Source organism: Nanorana parkeri, unplaced genomic scaffold (assembly GCF_000935625.1).
Source record: "Nanorana parkeri isolate BGI_ZX_2015 unplaced genomic scaffold, ASM93562v1 scaffold432, whole genome shotgun sequence".
Lineage (NCBI taxonomy): Eukaryota > Metazoa > Chordata > Amphibia > Anura > Dicroglossidae > Nanorana > Nanorana parkeri.
This window is the reverse complement of record NW_017306700.1, coordinates 824,924-844,739: the sequence shown is the minus strand read 5'-3', so window position 1 is coordinate 844,739 and position 19,816 is coordinate 824,924. Positions and strand designations below refer to the sequence as shown.

Below are 19,816 nucleotides of genomic sequence, written 5' to 3'. Positions count from 1 at the left end.
GGGGGGTTGTAACTTCTCTCTGCAGGTACTTTTTTTTCCCCCAGCCCTAATACATGGGGGGATGGGTAATATGGCTCATTGACCCGCTTTCCTCTTCCAGTGTCCATAGTATGACACATTGGCCTGCTTTTCTCTTCCACTGTCCGTAATATGGCTCATTGGCTCACTCTTCTCTTCCACTGTCCGTATTATGGCTCTTTGGACCACTTTCCTCTTATATTGTCTGTAACATGGGCCTGCTTTCTTCTTCCAGTGCCCATAGTATTGCTCATTGGCCTGCTTTCCTCTTCCAGTGTTTGTAGCATGGCTCATTGTCTGCTTTCCTGTTCCAGTGTCCGTAGTATAGCTCATTGTCCGCTTTCCTCTTCCACCATCCATAGTGTGGCTCATCGGCCTGCTTTCCTCTTCCAGTGTCCATCATCTCGCTCATTGGCTTGCTGACCTGCTTTGCTCTTTCAGTTTGTGTGACTCATTGGCCTGCTTTCCACTTCCAGTGTCCATAGTATAACTCTCTTCCAGCGTCTGTAGTATGGCTCATTGGCTCGTTTTCCTCTTCTATTGTCCGGAGCGTGGCTGGAAGAAACGACCTATGCACATGTAACTCTTTGTAGAACTTTGCTGTAGGAACTTCTGGTTTGGGATTTTTACACCCCCCTTCCCGAGCCCGCAGTCATGAGGCTGGCTTACTTCCTCACCAAGAGAGAAAGGAAAGTTAATACTTTGGCACACACTCGAGAAACCTGCAACTTATTATGGGGATAAGACTTTGGGGAGAAACAAGCAGGCCACATGCCGTTCGAGTAACAATAGTTTTACTTGTGTACAAATCTGGAGGGGGCCGACGTGGGGGTCTCTGAATTAGGATTCAGATTCAGTAACCATATCATTACCAAACTGGAATAATGCAGAACTCCAAACAGGAATTTCTATATGCTGATATTTCTGAACTCAATTCTCTCAGCGGTGGTGCATAGAGTCTGCAGCATCTATGAAAGTAAAGCAACCAAAGGACTTGCTCTGGGCAATACATAGACAAAACTAGAAAGTTAAGTTGATTTAAAAACAAATGCATATATCTGAAACATCAGTTATGATAGGTCTAGCCAAATAAGCTTACAGTCTGACGGAAGACAGGTTCTCTATTTATAATGACCCATTTCAAGTCTCTGGGCTGCATCCTCAAACTTGACTATGATGGCACTCAGCATATTTTGGACGCTTCCTCTGGCCATCATCACGCTGGCCTGGGCTCACAGACATGTTTATCCATAACACTATCTGATTTAAAGCTTTATGTAACTTCCAGTTAAAAACAGCTGAATACATTTCGTGTGCATCAAAACAAAAGATGTGCAAAGTCTTACTATTTTTGATTTCTTTAGAAAGCAGCCACAGCCTGAGTAAAAAAGCCTGTCCCCTGCCAGCATGCTACAGAGAGGGGCCCTTGCTCTCTGTGTAGAAAGAGTGATCTCTCTGCAGAGGTCCAACATGCCCCCTATGCAGTCAGACCTATAACCCTGCAATTGGCAAAGCTTATGCTCCTTTCTGATTGCAGTCCTTAATCTCTTACTCAGAAGGGATATTTTGGGGGAAGTGTGGAATAGTTGCACCTGTGACCCCTAATTAAAATGGCAAGTGGCTACACACAGCATTCAGATTTATTCCGTAATAATATGTAGTGTTTTAATTCTGCTTGACGAGTCTACTTTAAATATTCGATAGTCCTATGACGTACCACATTGGGTGTGAATTGTGGTTCAGCGATTGTTATCTTATTCTGGGAAAGAAGTAGGATCTATAAATGACGCTCTCTCCTCATGAGAAGGCAGCCCTGCACATCAGACTCCTGCGTTATGTTGGGTGTTGGATGACTTTGAGGGTGTAATGTCCCTCAGCAACTCCAGATGGCTGGTTGGGTGGACGCTCCGATTAAAGAGACTTTTATCAGGAGCCAATGGTGACTTCAAACTCAACTTTTGGTGCCTTTTTTGCCAACTCTTGACTTCCATTGAACTGACTCTAGGCGACTGTTGACATCAGCCAATTTAGTCCTGTTGCAGTTATTTCTTAGAAAGCCGATTTTTTTTTTTTTTGTTTTGTTATGCAGTTACTGTAAACATAGATCTAAACCCAATCGCTAAACTCTCATAAAAGCTTTAACATATCAAATCTAATTTTCAAGTTTATTTTCAGTCTTTTAAAATCTGCAGCTGTCATTAAAATTCCTCTTCATGATTCTGCCATGATGGTCCTTGTTCAGGCGCTTCATGCTATAGGGTGACAACGTTTCCCCCGGTCTATCAATTGTACTCCTATCTTGTCACACAAGCTTCTGATGGAGTTTACAAGAAGCAGTTTCAACACACATTATGACAGGATGGTCCACTTGTTGGTTATGTGTTTAGATGAAGCGCCGAGATCTTGAGAAATGCTGAACTAAGTTTTACTTGCTTACGAGAATATTATATCAGAATACAGCATTGTGCAGGAAACCTATAGATAGGAACACTTCCTGTGTATCAAAGATAAGCATACATATAGAAAACTAACATTGCACTACAGTGCCATCTACAGCTCAAAAGACAAATTATCAGTATATGCTGTTGCATTTCCAACAGTTATTGTCATCATCAAGAAACCTGCCTTGAGGAATGCTAAAAAGACTGAAAAGGGCTGCAGGAGATGAGCAGCATTGAGATGAGGAAGGGGTGGTAAATCTATTCTATGGAAAACGGTATGGGAATTGCTTATGGTGTACAATGCTTAAAGGAAAACTATGGGGTCAGTGTTTTTTGCCCATAGTTCTCCTCCTTAGGGTAACAGGAGGACACAAACTAGCGTCCTCCCGTTACCCTAAGCTCAGTATACCGCGAGATACAGCTCGCGGTATACTGAGACGCCGCAGCGGACCTCGACGTCGAGATCCGCCCAGCTGCGTGAGTGACAGCTGGCTCTGCCTATCTAGAGGCAGAGCCAGCTGTACCCGCCCCCTCCCCCGTGCGTTCCGCCAGTCAGCGCTGGCAGATCGGAGCGGGGAGAGGGGAATCCAGCCCCTCCCCCTGTCACGGTAGAGAGCCGTGACAGGATCGAGAGGTGAGCAAACCCGGTATGTGTTCGCTCACCTCCCGATCTACTGAGCCGACCTGTGACAGTCTCATTGTCACAGGTTGGCTAGAACTATGAGGTGAGTGGAAATCACTCCCCTCATAGTTCTCCTTTTTAAGCAAACTAAAAGTTCAGTTTAAAGCTAGGTTGGTTACATGAAGCTCGCTTTTTAAAAATCCATTAACTTTTATCTAAATGTCCAATCGGACAAGAGTTTCTCTTTTTGGTCAGGCAAATGAGTATTTGAGTGGTTTTTTTAATTTTTCTATTGCATTGATAAACCTTCTGAAATGCATAAATATCTTACCTGAATTCCATCTTTCTTATCACATATAAAATCAATATCTACCGACACTGAGAACCTCTAACCCCTTTCAGTCCAACCCCACAATGTCTTACAGCTGGCTTTTATTCTGCAGAGTTGGACACAAAAATCTTGGAGGTGTTTAATGAATGGAAATCTGCCCAACAATATGGGAAGCATGTTCTGCTGTAAATTTTTCCTTAGACGTGTCAATGGCAAGACATGACTTGGAAGTAAAATGTTTCTTTCTCTCTTCTCTCCAGATGTACCGTGGCTTCAAAAAGATGCCTCACGTCCAATATATCTACACAGAGTCCTCTGAGAGCCTCTGCGGTGTTAAACTGGAGGTCAACAAGTATCAGTACCTGATCACAGGTGAGAAATTACATATTTGTGTGTTTTGCCAGTATACAGAATCCACATGGGTTTCCCCTATTTTGCATCTTAGGGTTATTGGGTGTCATTATTATTAAATACTTGGGATTATGGTACAAAATATGTTAGTAGTTTTTAGTTTAGTAAAATACCAATTTAGCTTTCAAGGTGTTGCACACAGGAACAGACGCCCCTAGTCTTGGATTGAGGGTCATTCTGCCATTTTGTTGGTTTTGGTTTTCTAAAGAATGGGATCTTTATCCCTGGTGTCTGTGAAGGTTCTCATTTATCCAGGTCATGGTATATCTGTAAAACGTCAAGGCAACTGGATTTGCTGTATTTTTCGAGAAAACTACAGCAAGTCCAGTTGCTTTGACTTATTTTTTAACAGATTTATCCCTGGTGGTACGTTATGTTGGCAACTGTTTGTGTACACCTGACCTTCATACCTACAACTATATGGCCAATAGTATGTGGATGTTTCTCCAACTTATTGAGTTCAAAATTGATAATTTTCCTGCAAAATCAATTTGGCTAAAATCCATGATGGTTGGTGTTTCAATTCATCTCATAGGTGTTCAGTAGGGTTGAGGTCAGAGTTTTGTGAAGGCCACTCAAGTTTTTCACACCAAACTGGTCAAACCATGTCTTTATAGCGCTGGCTTTGTGCACAGGAACCCCAAAATTGACTTCTGATACCTTCTAATGGAATAAAAAAATCTGTACCTTTCTGGTACCTTTTATTTTAGTCTACAGAGAGGTCCAGGAGCCAACCTTGCTGTCGAAAGGTTGTCTGGTTGTAAAAAGGTTGCCAAGACTAGCTGAACTGTGTTACATACATTTTTTTTTTATTATTTGTAACTTTTGTTTTTTAGAATTTTTTATTTTATCAGGGCTGAACTTTAAAAGTTGCAATAATCTCATAAAGAAAATAACAGTGTTCCAATTCTTCCTATGTGTTCAGCAGGGTTGAGGTCAGAGCTCTGTGCAGGCCACTCAAGTTCCTCCATACCAAACTGGTCAAACCATGTCTTTATGAAGCTGGCTTTGTGCACAGGGGTACAGTCATGCTAGAACAGAAAAGGGTCTTCCCCGAACTGCACCCAATTGTCTAAAAGTCCTTGTATGTTGTAGCATTAACAGCCTCCTTCACTGAAAACACCTGAATTCAGTCATTTGGAGGGGGGTCATATCAGTAGGTACAATGGTCAAATGTCCACAAACCTTTGGCCAGATAGTATAGCAGATATTTGTACTTTTGTTGTTAGTAAGTTTTCAGAATGTTCTAAAATCTTTACTGATTTGTGTCAGTGGGCTGCATTGAGTTGATGGGTTGTAATATGGTTCCTCTGTTTCTGCCTAGGCCGTGTCTATGAGGGGAAGGTATACACTGGACTGTGCAATCTGATTGAGAAATGGGACAAACTGACACTCGCCCAGCGTAAAGGGCTCAATCACCGTTATCACCTGGGATGTAATTGCAAGGTAACAGGAATGTTTCTATTATATCCTATATAGTGAACATCTACAACTGTTTAAATCAGTCATTTATTTTCTCTCTGGCTTACAGTATATCAAAACATTTGGATGTAGTAGAAAATGGTTAAAACCCCTAACCCCTGTGTCCCAATCAAGAGATTTCCCCTTGCTTCCTATACTGTAGACACAATAGGAAGAGAGGGGAAATCTCTGCAACGTGAGTGGAAATACCCCCCTGGCCAATTGTCACTGGAACACAAGTCCCCACTGGAAGGATGAACTGGAGTCCATTCATTCTAGGGGTCACATAACATAAATCCTGATGTTTAGGTATTTGAACCCCCCAAAACACATTGGCAAGCTTATTTCACAAATGATTTAATAAAGAACTGGGGTAGCGCCCTTACTGCTTCTCACATATTCAGCAACGAAAAGCCAATATAGGGGTTCTAATGCTACCATACTGTATCCAACATGTAAAAAAAAAAAAAGCCTTAAGATGCATTTTAATGGAATTAGAAGGTTTTCTGGCACCTTTTGTAAAGGCTGAATTTTAAGTCTGCAGAGCGGCCCTGGAGGCAGCCGTGCTCTCACAAAGGTTGCCAATCCTAGCTGAACTTTGTTACAAACAAAAACAGGTTGAATGGTGTATTAATGATAACAGAGCTGAATGATTGTGCTGCCTGGAGTTCAGCTTTAGGTGCTGACGCGTAAAGAATGTTCATTTCTTACCCTGGCTGCCCCTTCTTTGTTACAGATCAAGCCTTGCTATTACCTCCCCTGCTTCATTACATCCAAGAGTGAGTGCCTGTGGACAGATCTGCTGTCAAATTTCGGCTACCCAGGCTACCAGTCCAAAAACTACGCCTGCATCAAGCAGAAGGAGGGTTACTGCAGTTGGTACAGAGGATGGACTCCACCAGACAAAACCGTGATCAACACCACGGACCCCTGAGCCCACAAACTGTAATGGACATAAAACAAAAACCTGAACGTATAAGCAGCAATGAAATTAGTGCCTGATTTCTTGCTAAAAATTAGCACTTGGAACACTTAAGTCTTTGCCATCATACTGAAAGTATATTTTTTAATCACTCTTCTTTTATTTTCAATCACCCATTTAAGCCAGACGTTTTGCAGGGTTCTCTGGGAAAGTCTTGCTCTGTTTTTGTTTTGTTTTTTCTTTCTTTCTATGAAATGAAACGCTTCCTTCGGCCACCCGACATGGGCCGTCCTTTGCGTTGCGAAACAGTGCCGTGCATTTGTTTCTTTTCTATTGCAGCTGCAGCCTCCTGCCACAAGAGGCGCTGTGTCCTAAAAGTTCATAGCAGACACTCTAGGCAAAAGACTTTATGGTTAAGTAGAGAAAATTGTGACAATAAATTGCAACGGTTTTAAAGGAGTTTCGGAAATAACTAAAAAGAAAAAAAAAGTTTGGGAAATGTTGGACCAGGTGACCCTCAAATTCTGTAAAATGAAATCGGCAAGACCTACAAAGCTTTCTTGAGAATTAGGAGAGTTGTTATTGTCATTGCACTAAATGCTTACCTTTCAGACCCTGCTATATACATTGCCAGTGTTACTTTTTTTTTACTAAATGGAATCTTGGCATAATGCCTTGCAGGTCAAAGGCAGAACCGGCCAAAAAAAAAATAAGCTACTACAGCCTACCGCGTGACTGATCGCAGGGCTGTAAAAATATGATGCAGCTCCATCTTGTGGCCTAGAGTATTATGCAATACCTGGACTTCCTGTTAACATGGACCTATACTCGAAGGTTGACCTAAATCTATGCAACCAGTCTTGCTCTGGTGGATAAATAAAAAGTAACAGGCTGAAAGACTTGTCTTTTGTTAACACACTGCTCTGCCAAGGCGTTTGATCACATGATCGCTGCTTAAGAGGAGGACCAGTCATTCTGAACTCTGATGTTCTCCCTTGTCAGAGTTGACATGACCAAATGCCTAGGCTTTTGGTCACACGGCCAGCACAGGAGGAACTTTGCAGAAGCATTTTTCTCCAGGAGAAGTATTTTAGCCCCTCTATACTACCCTTTATTTATCAATCCCAGTGAGACTGTCCACAAAGCTTTAGGTCAACACTCGAGCATGGGTGCACTTTAAAGGAAAACTGTCATAAAGCAAAGCACCTGTGTGAAAAGGCTGTGATAAAAGCAGTCATTGCTCTTCTCATGTACCACGTAATGGTCCTCCTGAGGCAGTGAAGCTGAACACAGTCACTGGACTGTTGCCTTTGAGCCTGGTATGTAGGCCATGCCTTAGGGAATAGCTGCTTCCATCAGAACCTTCTCAACGTTAGTTTCTTCATGACAGAGGCCTTTTAAGGGCTCCAGAAAGTATTTTATTTTTCTGTGAAATATCTTTATACTGGAGGTCTTGTGTATGATGACGCTACCATCCAATAATCTTGCTCTGATTATTGGGCAGAACCATTTTTGGAGGTGGGGAGGTTGCTACCAGTCACAGAGCCATAAAGGTGGTCAATGAAAGGTCCAGTAAAGAAGGTTCTTTTAATTTGGGTAGACACCAGAGGTTGGAATACCTTTTTCAGTGACTCCATTTTCCAAGGCCAATGTTAGGGTGTCACCTTCTGTTTAATCTGCATAACCGATCCATGTGAGGGGAGGGACACAGCTCTTGGCTACTGGAGCTTCTGGTGTGAAGATCTCACTGCTGGAGTCCCTGATACATAGAAGAAGCCACCACAGGAAAAATAACAAATATTTATTTAGGTTAGAGCTGACCTTAAGTACCATTACATTTTTGGGTATTCAGAAAATGCTATTGCAAGTGAAAACTTGCCTTTAATAGCATAATTTTGGGATATAAACACACACCAGTAACATAACCTAAAAATATTATATCAGGATTCACAGCTCAGTTTTGGCTGCGGTGTACAGACAAGTTCTGAAGTGTGAAAAACTAAACACACCTTTTGGAATGTTAAAATTCAATGTGGCGATCCCTGTAGTGGAGTCATTGTGAAACTCTCTGCTCCCATCTAGTGGCAAGGATGTGAGTTTGTAGGTCTCACCATCCACCCATGGGACACCCTAGGTCACATTGCAGGATAACCTCACATGAGTAACAAAAAAAGCCAAAATTACTTCCAACGTTCAAAGTGGTTCTACAGCTTTTACAGAAAATAGCATTTCAAGGTGCCTAAGTGGACAACCCCATAGGGCACCTACATATGCTATATCTCCGAAGAGGCAGAGCTATCAGATTCTAACTGAATACAAAATATTCTTTTGTTTTTCCTCAACGTCAAATACCTGCCCTCGGATCATGCTGTCTCCAGGTTCTTAAGTGGGCATAACAATATTCAATAATAGAGCCTAGTAGTGGTCTACATTCCTCTTGTTTATGGGGCTCTGTTATCTGATACTGTTTTGTACCCTCAAGAACGTGGACACAGCTTGTGTGATGTCAGGCACTGCACTGGGCAGCAACTGTCATTTGTAACTCCCAGCACCAGAGTCGTTTTCAGAGGAACTGAAGAAAAAAAAAACTAAATAAGGGGCCACATATAGTACAGTTGTACAAAATTACCTTTTTTTAAAAATATTATTTTACTCATGTGAGATTACCCTATAAATTGACACTCACTAGGTGATACCTTGACCCCCAGCATAGGGGAATAAGTGAAATTGTATCTTTTTTTGGGTTGCTCTTGACTGGATATTTGAATAGAAAACCTGACATGTAGATCTCTAATATAAAGTCATTTTTTTTTATCGGTTCTGACGAAATGGGTGACTAAAGTATATGTTTTACTGAGATTGTGTGACTTAACATATTTTCTGTTTATATATATATTTTTTTCTCTTATTTATCATTTGTAGAGGAAATGTTTTTAATATATCTTCACTCCATTCCAAGTAGGGAGTTGTAGTTTTTTTTGTATGCTATTTACAGGTTTGCTACAATTATATCACAGATAAGGAATATTTTATATCGATATGCTTTTATATTTGCAGAGAATACTCTTTGACTACGGTGTGCCCCCCCTTTTGTAGTTATATACTTAGAAACAAGTGCTTTTAAATGAGGCTGCTTATTTTAGCTTACAATGGAAATCTGTAAAACAGTATAGCATCCATAGCCGACTACTGGACAGCCAGAACGGTGATTGGAATTCTGTTTATAGAACTATGCACTGAATAGAAATCGATTAGTGTGACAATATAGTGATGATGCACCAGAGCAAGTTTAGGCCACCTGTGGAGCCGTATCAGTTGAGGATCTTTAAAATGCTGAACTCTTGTTTTAGAAACAGGTTAAGAACTGCAAGCCTAAGTCTTTAATGGTATCTGCAGGATTGTGTCAAGTTCAATGGACTTTACAGGATGTCTTTTGCCATTACTACGACAAAAAGCACAGCAGGTGCCAGGTTTTACACTTTGGTGACATTGTTGGTTAATAGACCATATACTTAAGCTGGCCATACACTGGTATATATATTTTGTAAACCTGCGAGCTGAATGATAAAAAAATATAACAGATTTCTCCATCCATGCTAAACGGCACGGATGGATGAATCTCCTGCTGGGCTGTTGTATTCAGACAGCGGCCCGTGTACCGCTGTCAGAATACCCAGTGATGGCAGCTGATTGGGTGCCATCACTGTTCAACCTGGATGTTCTGCCCATGTATTGATTAAATATGTCTGCTTTTAAGGACACAACTTAATAAAAAAAAAAAAAAAAAGCTTTTAAAGCATTATCATGCATTGACCAGATTAAATAAAGTTTCAGTTTCAAAAGAGCCCATCACCAGGCATACAAATAGCTTTCCAATCCTTGTGGATACCAGTGCTCATTGGCTTCTTGTATTGTGGTCAATCGGACCTCATTAGGTGAATTTATAATCATATTGTTCTATTTTTGATAAAGCGGTCCTTTATTTAATTCACAGTCCATAGTCATAGGGGTCTATTCACAAAAGGGTGAAGAGTTTGGAGAAGGCAGGAGAAGTGAACAATCTAGGACAACATAGCTGATCTGGAAAGTGAGCTGAATTGGAGAATTTCTCCAAATCAGCTTTTTTGGGCCAGATTGTTAATTTCTCCTGCCTTCTCCAAACCCTTTACCTTTTGTGAATAGACCCCTATTATTCTTTTGTTGACAAGCCTAATGCTGGCCATACACGTATCTGTCCGATTGTTCTAAGAATAAGTCAATTTGACTCTTTTTCACTACTTTTTCCATCTCGAGAGACCGGCATTGAATCGCAAATGGAGACCATTAACTGCGAATGGGAAACTGCAATCATCCGGGCAAACGATTGCTCAAACGATTTTTATCCTGGCATCATTGTAAACATTTCTGGCTAGAAGTGCAATCCGGTCTAAACAAATAATCAAAGCACAAAGTGATAATTTTTTTTAAACTTCCAAAGTTTTGGCATCTATCGCGAATAAATGAATGAAAGGGTTGATCGGATGGGTTGTATGGCCAGCATTGGAAGGGAACCACAGTAACAGGCAAAAAGGATTAGCACCTAACCATTAGACATTGTTTTTATCAGGCACGCAACTGGGATTGGAGGGACCGAGGAATAGATCTATATGATAAACACCGGTCATGAGAATTTTGAACTTGCTCGCTCCTACAGTCTATTCAGTGATCTTTCTTGGAATGTTGAGATGCATTGCAAACTTTTTCCAGCTTTTGTATCTTTCTTATAGATTATCCTGTACATACTTGTAAAAAGTGTATCAAAACCAATGATTACTTTGAATCTTGCACCGAAGTGGCCAAACATTTGTGAAAAATAAAAAAGTGCAGGGTGTCCCAGAATCAAGTGTCTCTTTATTGCTGTTATAGCCTGGCCTACCTACACATGTCAATGCTACAGAATTTAGCCATGACTCCGTACTAATGTCATTTCCCACCAGGGACACACTAGATCAGAGTGCAGGGGGGCACTTGCTTCCCCCCGGGCCAGTACAAATATAAGATATGCTGGGCTGGTGGCACTGACCAGAAATATTTAGATCTCACTCAGAACAAGGACTGTAGTTAGTGACATGCCTCTATTGCAGTCTGTTTGGTGATCATTGTCCCCAAGACAGAAAGTGAATGGGAATGCGAAATTTTAGAGTTGTCATGAGTTCAACAGGGGGAAGAGAAACTTTACAATGGGGACAAATGCTGTACCGACGATTAAGATGGCATAGTTTCCATATTTTTAGGGAGACATTCTCACTTCTTGTTGCATCTCCAAGACAGGAAGTAGAGAGAGAGCACTCCCCAGCAGGACATGGATAACCTGATAGGAGTCTCAATCTTCCCTGTTCTATCCACAGCCCCCCCCCAAAAAAAAATGTTTTAGCTATAGATACACTTGACTTTATGCAGTGTTGCATCACACAGCAGTGACAGCAGTGTTGCATCACACTTTGACCCACAGCAAACTGCCACAAAAGGGCCAGTTGGTTACCTTTTTGCCATAGATTCCAATTTTTCCCCCGATTCTCTTTCTTCTTTAAAAAAAACTGAATGTAGTTGAAGGACTTGGGGAGGCAGGAATCATACTGTTATTGATCCACTTGTTTAGACTGCTGTATAAAAGAGCTCTTACAATCTAAGCATATTTAAACACTAAACTCAGGAGTTAAATCTTAATGTATTCAAGTATAAGAACTATTAACAAAAATTTATCTTATTTGTGTATCACTCGGCTGTAGGTCTTCAAATCATCTCTGAAATGGTGCTGACACTATCCTTCCTTATGGAGGGTGGCTACTTTTGTTCCCCATGGTCCCTGTGTGTGTTGTAAAGTAGCCACCGCTCCAAGCTCCCTCCTGTGATGGACTACAATCTCACATTTAGTTATCTAATTTGTATTGAGATTGTAGTCCATCACGGGAGTAAGCTTGGAGCGGTGGCTACCCTACAACACACGCAGGGACCATGGGGAACAAAAGTAGTCCCTCTCCAGAAGGAAGGATAGTGTCAGCACCATTTCAGAGATGAGGATCTACAGCCGAGTGATGGACAAATAAGGTCCAGTATTGTTAATAGTTAAGGTACATGAATGCATTTTAGGGTTTAACTACTGAGTTTAGTGTCACTTTAAAGCGAAACTATGCTTACCTCGCCTTGCCAACACTGACATTTTTGACTGGTCTTCTAGGATCTTTGGCCCTCTCGAATGGTCAAGTTAATGCTAAAATTCATTTATTTCAGCACTGATGTAGGCCAAGAATGTACACTGAGCTGCAGATGCATTCTAAAGAAGACTGCAAACATGCATGTAAATTTGTTTTATTGCAGAAGATGTATAGTATGTCTTTCTGCAATAAAGTGTCTGCCTGCTCACAATTTGTTGACTTTTCCAGCATAGTTCCACTTCACCAGTTTATAAGAGAACCCTTTAATTTGGCTCAGGGGGGACAGGATGGGGGCTGCCAAATTCTGACCGCAGTTGGCAACAGTCTGCCAGTACAATGTGAGACGTTACAGAGAAGAGCCATTTAAGTGGATCCGATGTGTCATACTAAATGGGTACAGCAAACAAAACTGCCTCTCTTCCCGGCTTGGCAGGAACACACATAATAAACACTAACCAGTTAATCATTGATTGGCTGTTAAGCAGGTACTTTTGACTCCTGACATTCCATAATGCAGATAAAAGAAATATTTTCTACAACATTGATGTCTCAGCTCAGATTTAATTCAGTTAGCTTTATGAGCTTGCAGAAAACAGCAATTATTTAATACATAGATGCGCAAACTGTTGGCGCTATATGAATCCTGTATAATAATAATAATACTCAACATTCACAAATACACATGCTACATCCCAGTAAGAAGGATATCCTGTATGTCCCATTTGGGATTATTTAGTAAAGTGGTGCAAAGGGGCCAAGTCCTCAGTGCAGTAACCCATCAAAATTCATCCTGTACTCTACTGGCTTTAGTAAGCCGGTTTCTGATTGGCTGCTGTGGATCAATGCACTTGGCATTTGCTCTGTTTATTGAAGGCATCAGGGTGTATCTACTTATTTTTGAGCAAACTATTGCCGCGATCTTCAATGAGATTACAAGCTTGTAACCTTTCCCTATGTACTTTGTAAGCTTGCTACTTCCAGTCTGGATTATTGCATACAATTTGTCAGATCGTAGGGTCCCACCCAGTAAAACGCTCTACAATCTTCCTATTTACTACAACTGTTCCAAATACTGCAACACCTAAATATGACCTAAGCATGCTGTATATGATTCTAAGCATGCAACACATTTATACATGCATTAGCTAAATTAATAATTAGCCAGAAAACATAATTTTTTCCAGATGAGTCTTTTTAGCCACCTGCACCTAAAACAAGTGGCATCCTTTTAATATTTTATATCTGATTCTCGCATTAGAATTTTGACTTTCTGTGCTACTCACTTATGCTGACTTTCTATCAGTTACATTGTTCCCAGATATCTCTGTGGGCTACAGAAAACGCTCACATGCTGTTTAATGGATGGGTGTTCTATAGTCCGGTTTTAGGCTGACAAGCACTGCTCCTCCATAGATACAGTACAGTAAGTGATCGTTGTCCCCCTAGGACAGGTGTCACCAGGTGAAAATAAAGGATAAAAAGCCCAAAAAAGAAAACAAATGCTGCCACCACTTCTAAGGACTGGTAAGCTGCAATATATAGAAACACTCCAACCCCATGTAGAACCATCTAAACACTTTTTAAGGTGACCTCAAAAACCTATTTAGAGCGCCCCCAAAAATACCCTATTTTTTATTTTAATAATCAGGCTTTTAATATGCTCAAATCGGAGGACTGGATAGCAACCTGTGTGAGCACCAAAGAGCCAGTTCCCAACTGGCCTCCATGTAGCTCCAGAAGAAGACGTTCACAGACTAGAGACTACCAATGGTCTATCCCTTTTCCTGTACAGAATTTCATGTATATACTGTGAAGTCCTGGTAGACTCGGCTTAAGGTCCTGCAGATACCCATTATCAAGTCTGCGTTGTAGGGAGAAGTATGTGGATTGGCCAACTCTAGCCCAGTTTCCCAAATATTATTTATGAACTGTATATTCTGTAATTGTATATTGGCTTCTGCTCTAAAATGTTTGTGTTTTGCAGTATATTTTATCCTAAACATTAAACAAATACTTTATATTTCTACCAAACACACTGCCTGCGTCTCTCGTGTCTTATTCTTCGCCTGGCAATGATATGTAGAATTGTTTAATAAAAGGAGCTGTGATTGGACAAGACTGATGACGCTTGATGTAATATAGTCCAGGTATTGGTGATGGTGGAAGTGCTGGGGATCTAATACTTATACAAGGATAAGAATAAGAATATTACAATTTTAACACTGCTAGCTCTCTATTGATCAATCAGAAAACATATATTTTGATCAATATTTATTAAATTTGGAAAATTGAAAAGTTTGTAAACCTGTTTATGTCATTTTGCAAATAAACATTTAAAGATGACCTCCGGCCTCCCCTCCAGTCTTTCACAGTTGTACCGGCTCCACTCCTGCACTGAAATTACTTACTCTGATTTCACTGCACACTGCAAGATTCTCATAATGTGAATTAGAAGCTGCAGCAAGTCAGGTACAGCTCATCTCATGTCCTGGCTGGGGGACATCCAGCATCATGTAGTCCTTTGCTCCATACTCTGACTGTTCCTGGCCTGCCCCTTTCATTCTCTGGATTTCAGTTCTTTCAATCATGGAGGCTTACCATCACATGTGCCCAGTATGCATGCAAGTGTAGCTTACATAGGAATGCCCACTCCTCTAGATTGACATCTACCCATTAAGGCATTTTGATATTTGCATAACTCCTCCCAAGAGCCAGCCCACTGCTTGCATCAGGAGTGCTCTTCAGAGGAGTACTGAAGCAGGTTGCTGTGATGTCTGGAAGCTATGTACAGCACCCTGCCGACCCCCTCCCACCAGCAATGATCTGCCTGCATTGCTTAGAGATGCACAGAGACTCAGTGACTGTATCACCAGGTTTAAAATACGGGATAAAATTGAAGAAAAAAAAAGGTTATGTCTAAAAAGGTAATTATCATGTTGATGTAAGAGGAGGGAAGAACTAGGGATGGCGAAATATAAGCAGATTAAACTACAGGTTTAACAGAAACCACATCCAAATTAATCAGTTTTAAAGGATAAGTTCACCTTTTGCAAAAATAAAGAAAAGCATAATTAATAATATAAAAATATATGCATTTCTTTAATATTGCCATTCAAGCCTGGAAAGCATTGCAATTGTGATCACTCGATCGGGGCTGCAAAGCTCAGGCTTTTGCACATTCTCTCCCAGGTAGAGCTTGTACTGAGGTACGGAGAGATGGGGAATTGCAGCGGGACTTCAACCTGCATTAAATCACCTCATACAGCGTCCAGCCGTCCTCGCACTAGGTAGAGCTTCCCATATTCCCGCATCTACCTAGAGCGAGGACAGCTGGACACCGTATGAGGTGATTTAATGCACTTTGAAGTCCAGCCGTCCTTCCCTATCTCTCCTAACAAACTCCGTACCTCAGTAAGAGCTCTGCCTGGGAGAGAATGCGCAGAAGCCTGAGCTCTGCAGCCAATATCGAGTTAGCACGATTGCAATGCTTTCCAGGCTGGAATGCAAATATTAAAGAAATGCATATTTTTTTTATATATTATTAATTATGCTTTTCTTTTTGCAAAAGGTGAACATATCCTTCAAAAGTATGCTGGCCTTTCTAGAATCACAAAATGTCATTATCTCCTGTGGCACTGCGCAAAGGACAAATATTAATTATGCATACTAAAAAATGTGAACAGAAAGTACATAAAACTGCACAGTAAAATGAAATAAAACCAAAATGCAGCTAGAAAAAAAACCCTGACCGACCATACCAGATTATGATCTAAATTCTAGAGGAAGAAGGTTGGCCATAGGCTGTTCAGACCTGCAGGCTCCGTGGAGCATTTGTGCTTTTGCCATGCAGAGATGCAAGGGGAGACAAGTGTTGCAGGAAGATGAAGCTGGTCAGTTTGAAGAAGGTGGGACAATAATAATTAGAAGGGCATCATTAAGCTGTATATGCCGTATCAAATAGAGGAGGAGGAAGCAGTGTGCCATCAGCAAGCTGCACATAAGGTGACAGTGTGTGACTTGTCAGATGGTGGAGAAAGCAGTGCTGAATAAGTGTCTGTGAAGGTTCTCATTCATCCAGGTCATGGTATATCTGTAAAAAATAAGTCAAGGCAACTGGACTTGCTGTATTTTTCTTGAAGACGTTTCACTGATCATCCTGGATTGAATCTTTCTGAATTGAGAAAGCTGGTTGGATGACCAGTGAAACGTCTTCAAGAAAAATACAGCAAGTCCAGTTGCCTTGACTTATTTGTTACAGATAGTGCTGAATAAGGCTCCATTCACACATAGCGGAACGAAACCAAGCCAACGTTAACATATGTGCGGATTTCACGCATTTGCGGCTATTACTATAACTGGAACGTGTAGAATTGGCCATAAAATCGCGCTTGTACCATTATGCGGGATGCGCAGTTTCACACCGTGCGGACGCCACAATAGTGTGAACAATGCACATTGCAATGCATTGTTTTTTATGTTTAGCGCATTTCCACACCAATTCTTATGCGTGAATACATGTGGAAAACCACTCATGTGTGAATGGGGACTAAGTAAGCTGTATACAAGGTGTGAGTCTGTGGCTTGTCAGAGAAGTAGAGGGAAGCAATATTGTATCACATCCTATATAAGGTGTCAGTGAGACCCTTGTGGATGAGGATGTACTTCTGTATCACAAAGGAGGTGTCAGTGAGTATCTTGTCAAATATAGGATTAGGAAGCAATGCTGAACCACTCAACTATATATAGGGTAATAGTAAGCACCTTATTTGAAGGAGGAAGCAGTGCCGGAAGGTAAGGTAATAAAGTGACAACATGTGCCTTTATGAACTTGCAGAAAACAGCAATTATTTAATAATAGAATTATTTACCATAGATACTCACGTTTCACAAATACACATGCTAGATGCCAGTAAGAAGGATATCCAGTATGTCACGTTTAGGATTATTTAGTAAAATGGTGCAAAGGGGCCAAGTCCTCAGTGCAGTAACCCATCAAAATTCATCCTGTACATTCCTGGCTTTAGTAATCCGATTTCTGATTGGCTGCCGTGGATCAATGCACTTGGCATTTGCTCTGTTTATTGAATGCATCAGGGTGTATCTACTTATTTTCGAGCAAACTGTTGCCGTGATCTACAATGAAATTACAAGCTAATAAACTTTCCCTATGTACTTTGTAAGCTTGCTACCTCCAGTCTGGATTGTTACATACAATTTGTCAGATCGTAGGGTCCCACCCAGTAAAACTCTCCACAATCTGTATGCCTTTGTGAATGGAGGAGTAGGAAGAAGCGCTTGATAGGTAAGCTGCACTTCGGGTGACAGTGTGTGCCTTTGTGAATGGAGGAGTAGGAAGAAGCGCTTGATAAGTAAGCTGTATATAGGGTGACAGTGTATGCCTTTGTGAATAAAGGAGAAGGAAGAAGTGCTGGATCAGTAAGCTATATATAGGGTGACAGTGTATGCCTTTGTGAATAGAGGAGAAGAAAGAAGTGCTGGATCAGTAAGCTGTACAGTATATAGGGTGACAGTGTGTTCCTTTATAAACAGAAGCGTAGGAAGAAGTGATGGATCAGTAAGCTTTATAAAGAGTGACAGTGTGTGCCTTGGTGAGTAGAGGAGAAGGAAGAAGTGCTGGATCAGTAAGCTGTATAAAGAGTGACAGTGTGTGCCTTTGTGAGTAGAGGAGAAGGAAGACGTGCTGGATCAGTAAGCTGTATATATGGTGACAGTGTGTGGCTTTATAAATAGAGTAGGAAGAAGTGCTGGATCAATAAGCTGTATATAGGGTGACAGTGTGTGCCTTTATGGATAGAGGAGAAGGAAGAAGTGCTGGATCAGTAAGCTGTTTATAGGGTGACTGTGTGCCTTTATGTATAGAGGAGAAGGAAGAAGTGCTGGATCAGTAAACTGTATATAGGGTGACAGTGTATGCCTTTGTGAATAGAGGAGAAGGAAGAAGTGCTGGATCAGTAAGCTGTATATAGGGTGACAGTGTGTGCCTTTATGAATAGAGGAGAAGGAAGAAGTGCTGGATCAGTAAACTGTATATAGGGTGACAGTGTATGCCTTTGTGAATAGAGGAGAAGGAAGAAGTGCTGGATCAGTAAGCTGTATATAGGGTGACAGTGTATGCCTTTATGTATAGAGGAGAAGGAAGAAGTGCTGGATCAGTAAGCTGTATATAGGGTTACAGTGGGTGCCTTTATGGACAGAGGCAGTGGGGAAGCTAGACATTCTGTCACCCAAGGCAAAGGCTCAGAGTTGCCCCCCAAGGGAGAAGTTCTCCATCCACATACCCAATAGCGCCCCCTCCTAAAGTGGTACCCAGGGCTTGTGTCCCCCCAACCCCACTAGTTGGGCCGTGGATAGAGGAGTAGGAAGATGTCCTGGATCAGTAAACTGTATATAGGGTGACAGTGTGTGCCTTTATGGTCAGAGGAGTAGGAAGTATATATAGGGTGATAATGTGTAATATGTAAGCTATATATAGGGTGATAATGTGTAATATGTAAGCTATATATAGGGTGATAATGTGCAGCTTCATCTAACAATGGAAGAGGGAGCACTGATGAATCAGTGAGCAGCTATACATAGGGTGATGGTGTGGAGGGATTTGTCAAGAAACTTACCAACAGAATGTAGTCACCTACTTTGTCAACATCGAGGATATGATATTACGCTCAATATTTGCAATGTTTTTCTGTGTTTTGCAACCCTATGGGGCTATTAATAATAGACAACCACAATTTTTAGAGATCTCTGTCTTTCTGACATGAAGGAAAAGCCACAGTAAAACAACTTTCACTGGAGTTGAGAATCTCCATCTACTTGATCACATTAATCACCAGAATCTCAGTAATTACATCCATCAGTCACGTCCTCTGCACGCCAGATGTTTTCTCCCCATACATCCAATGCTTTTGGCTCTACTGCTCAGCCTGCATCATTTATACCTATTATACCTAATTAATTCCTGTAATTTGGGTCAAGAGACACAACAGAATCCATATTTTCTAAGCTGCCAGCCAAGAACAACTGAAACTTCGCTGGCAAACCAAACCAGCGTGTTATTTATTATGCAATAAAATGTAACCCAAACCAGGAGGCGTTGTTACAAAATATTTTTTTAATTTGTTACCAGTTATTTGTGTAGTCTAAGTGTGTAGAGAAGAAGGATATGAGTCACATGGTGGATGTCTACAGTACTACAATGCTGAGATCCCAAGAGAAGACATGGTCAATTCTGTATATTAAAAGACAAACTCCAGCCTAAACAAAAGCTTTTTTATAGTGTCTGAAGACAGAACTGTTGATCTCTAAATATAACCTCACAACAACATTGTCTCCGTTTCTGAAGCTGAATCTGCTTATAACATGCTAATCAGCTAATCTCCTAAAGTAAAGTAGACCTCC

General features: G+C 41.1%; 2 protein-coding genes across 2 annotated transcripts in view; one reads left to right on the top strand and one right to left on the bottom strand.

Annotated features, from left to right (window-relative positions):
• The window catches only part of TIMP3 (TIMP metallopeptidase inhibitor 3), a 45,945-nt gene extending 38,988 nt beyond the window's left edge, over positions 1 to 6,957 (top strand). The window contains exons 3-5 of the mRNA XM_018560106.1: positions 3,673 to 3,784; positions 5,148 to 5,269; positions 6,021 to 6,957. Coding sequence (XP_018415608.1) covers positions 3,673 to 3,784; positions 5,148 to 5,269; positions 6,021 to 6,218 — 432 coding nt within the window. The 3' untranslated portion in view covers positions 6,219 to 6,957. The remainder of the gene's footprint in view (positions 1 to 3,672; positions 3,785 to 5,147; positions 5,270 to 6,020) is intronic.
• Positions 1 to 19,816, bottom strand: part of SYN3 (synapsin III) — a 258,300-nt gene that overhangs the window by 122,586 nt on the left and 115,898 nt on the right. The window lies entirely within an intron of this gene.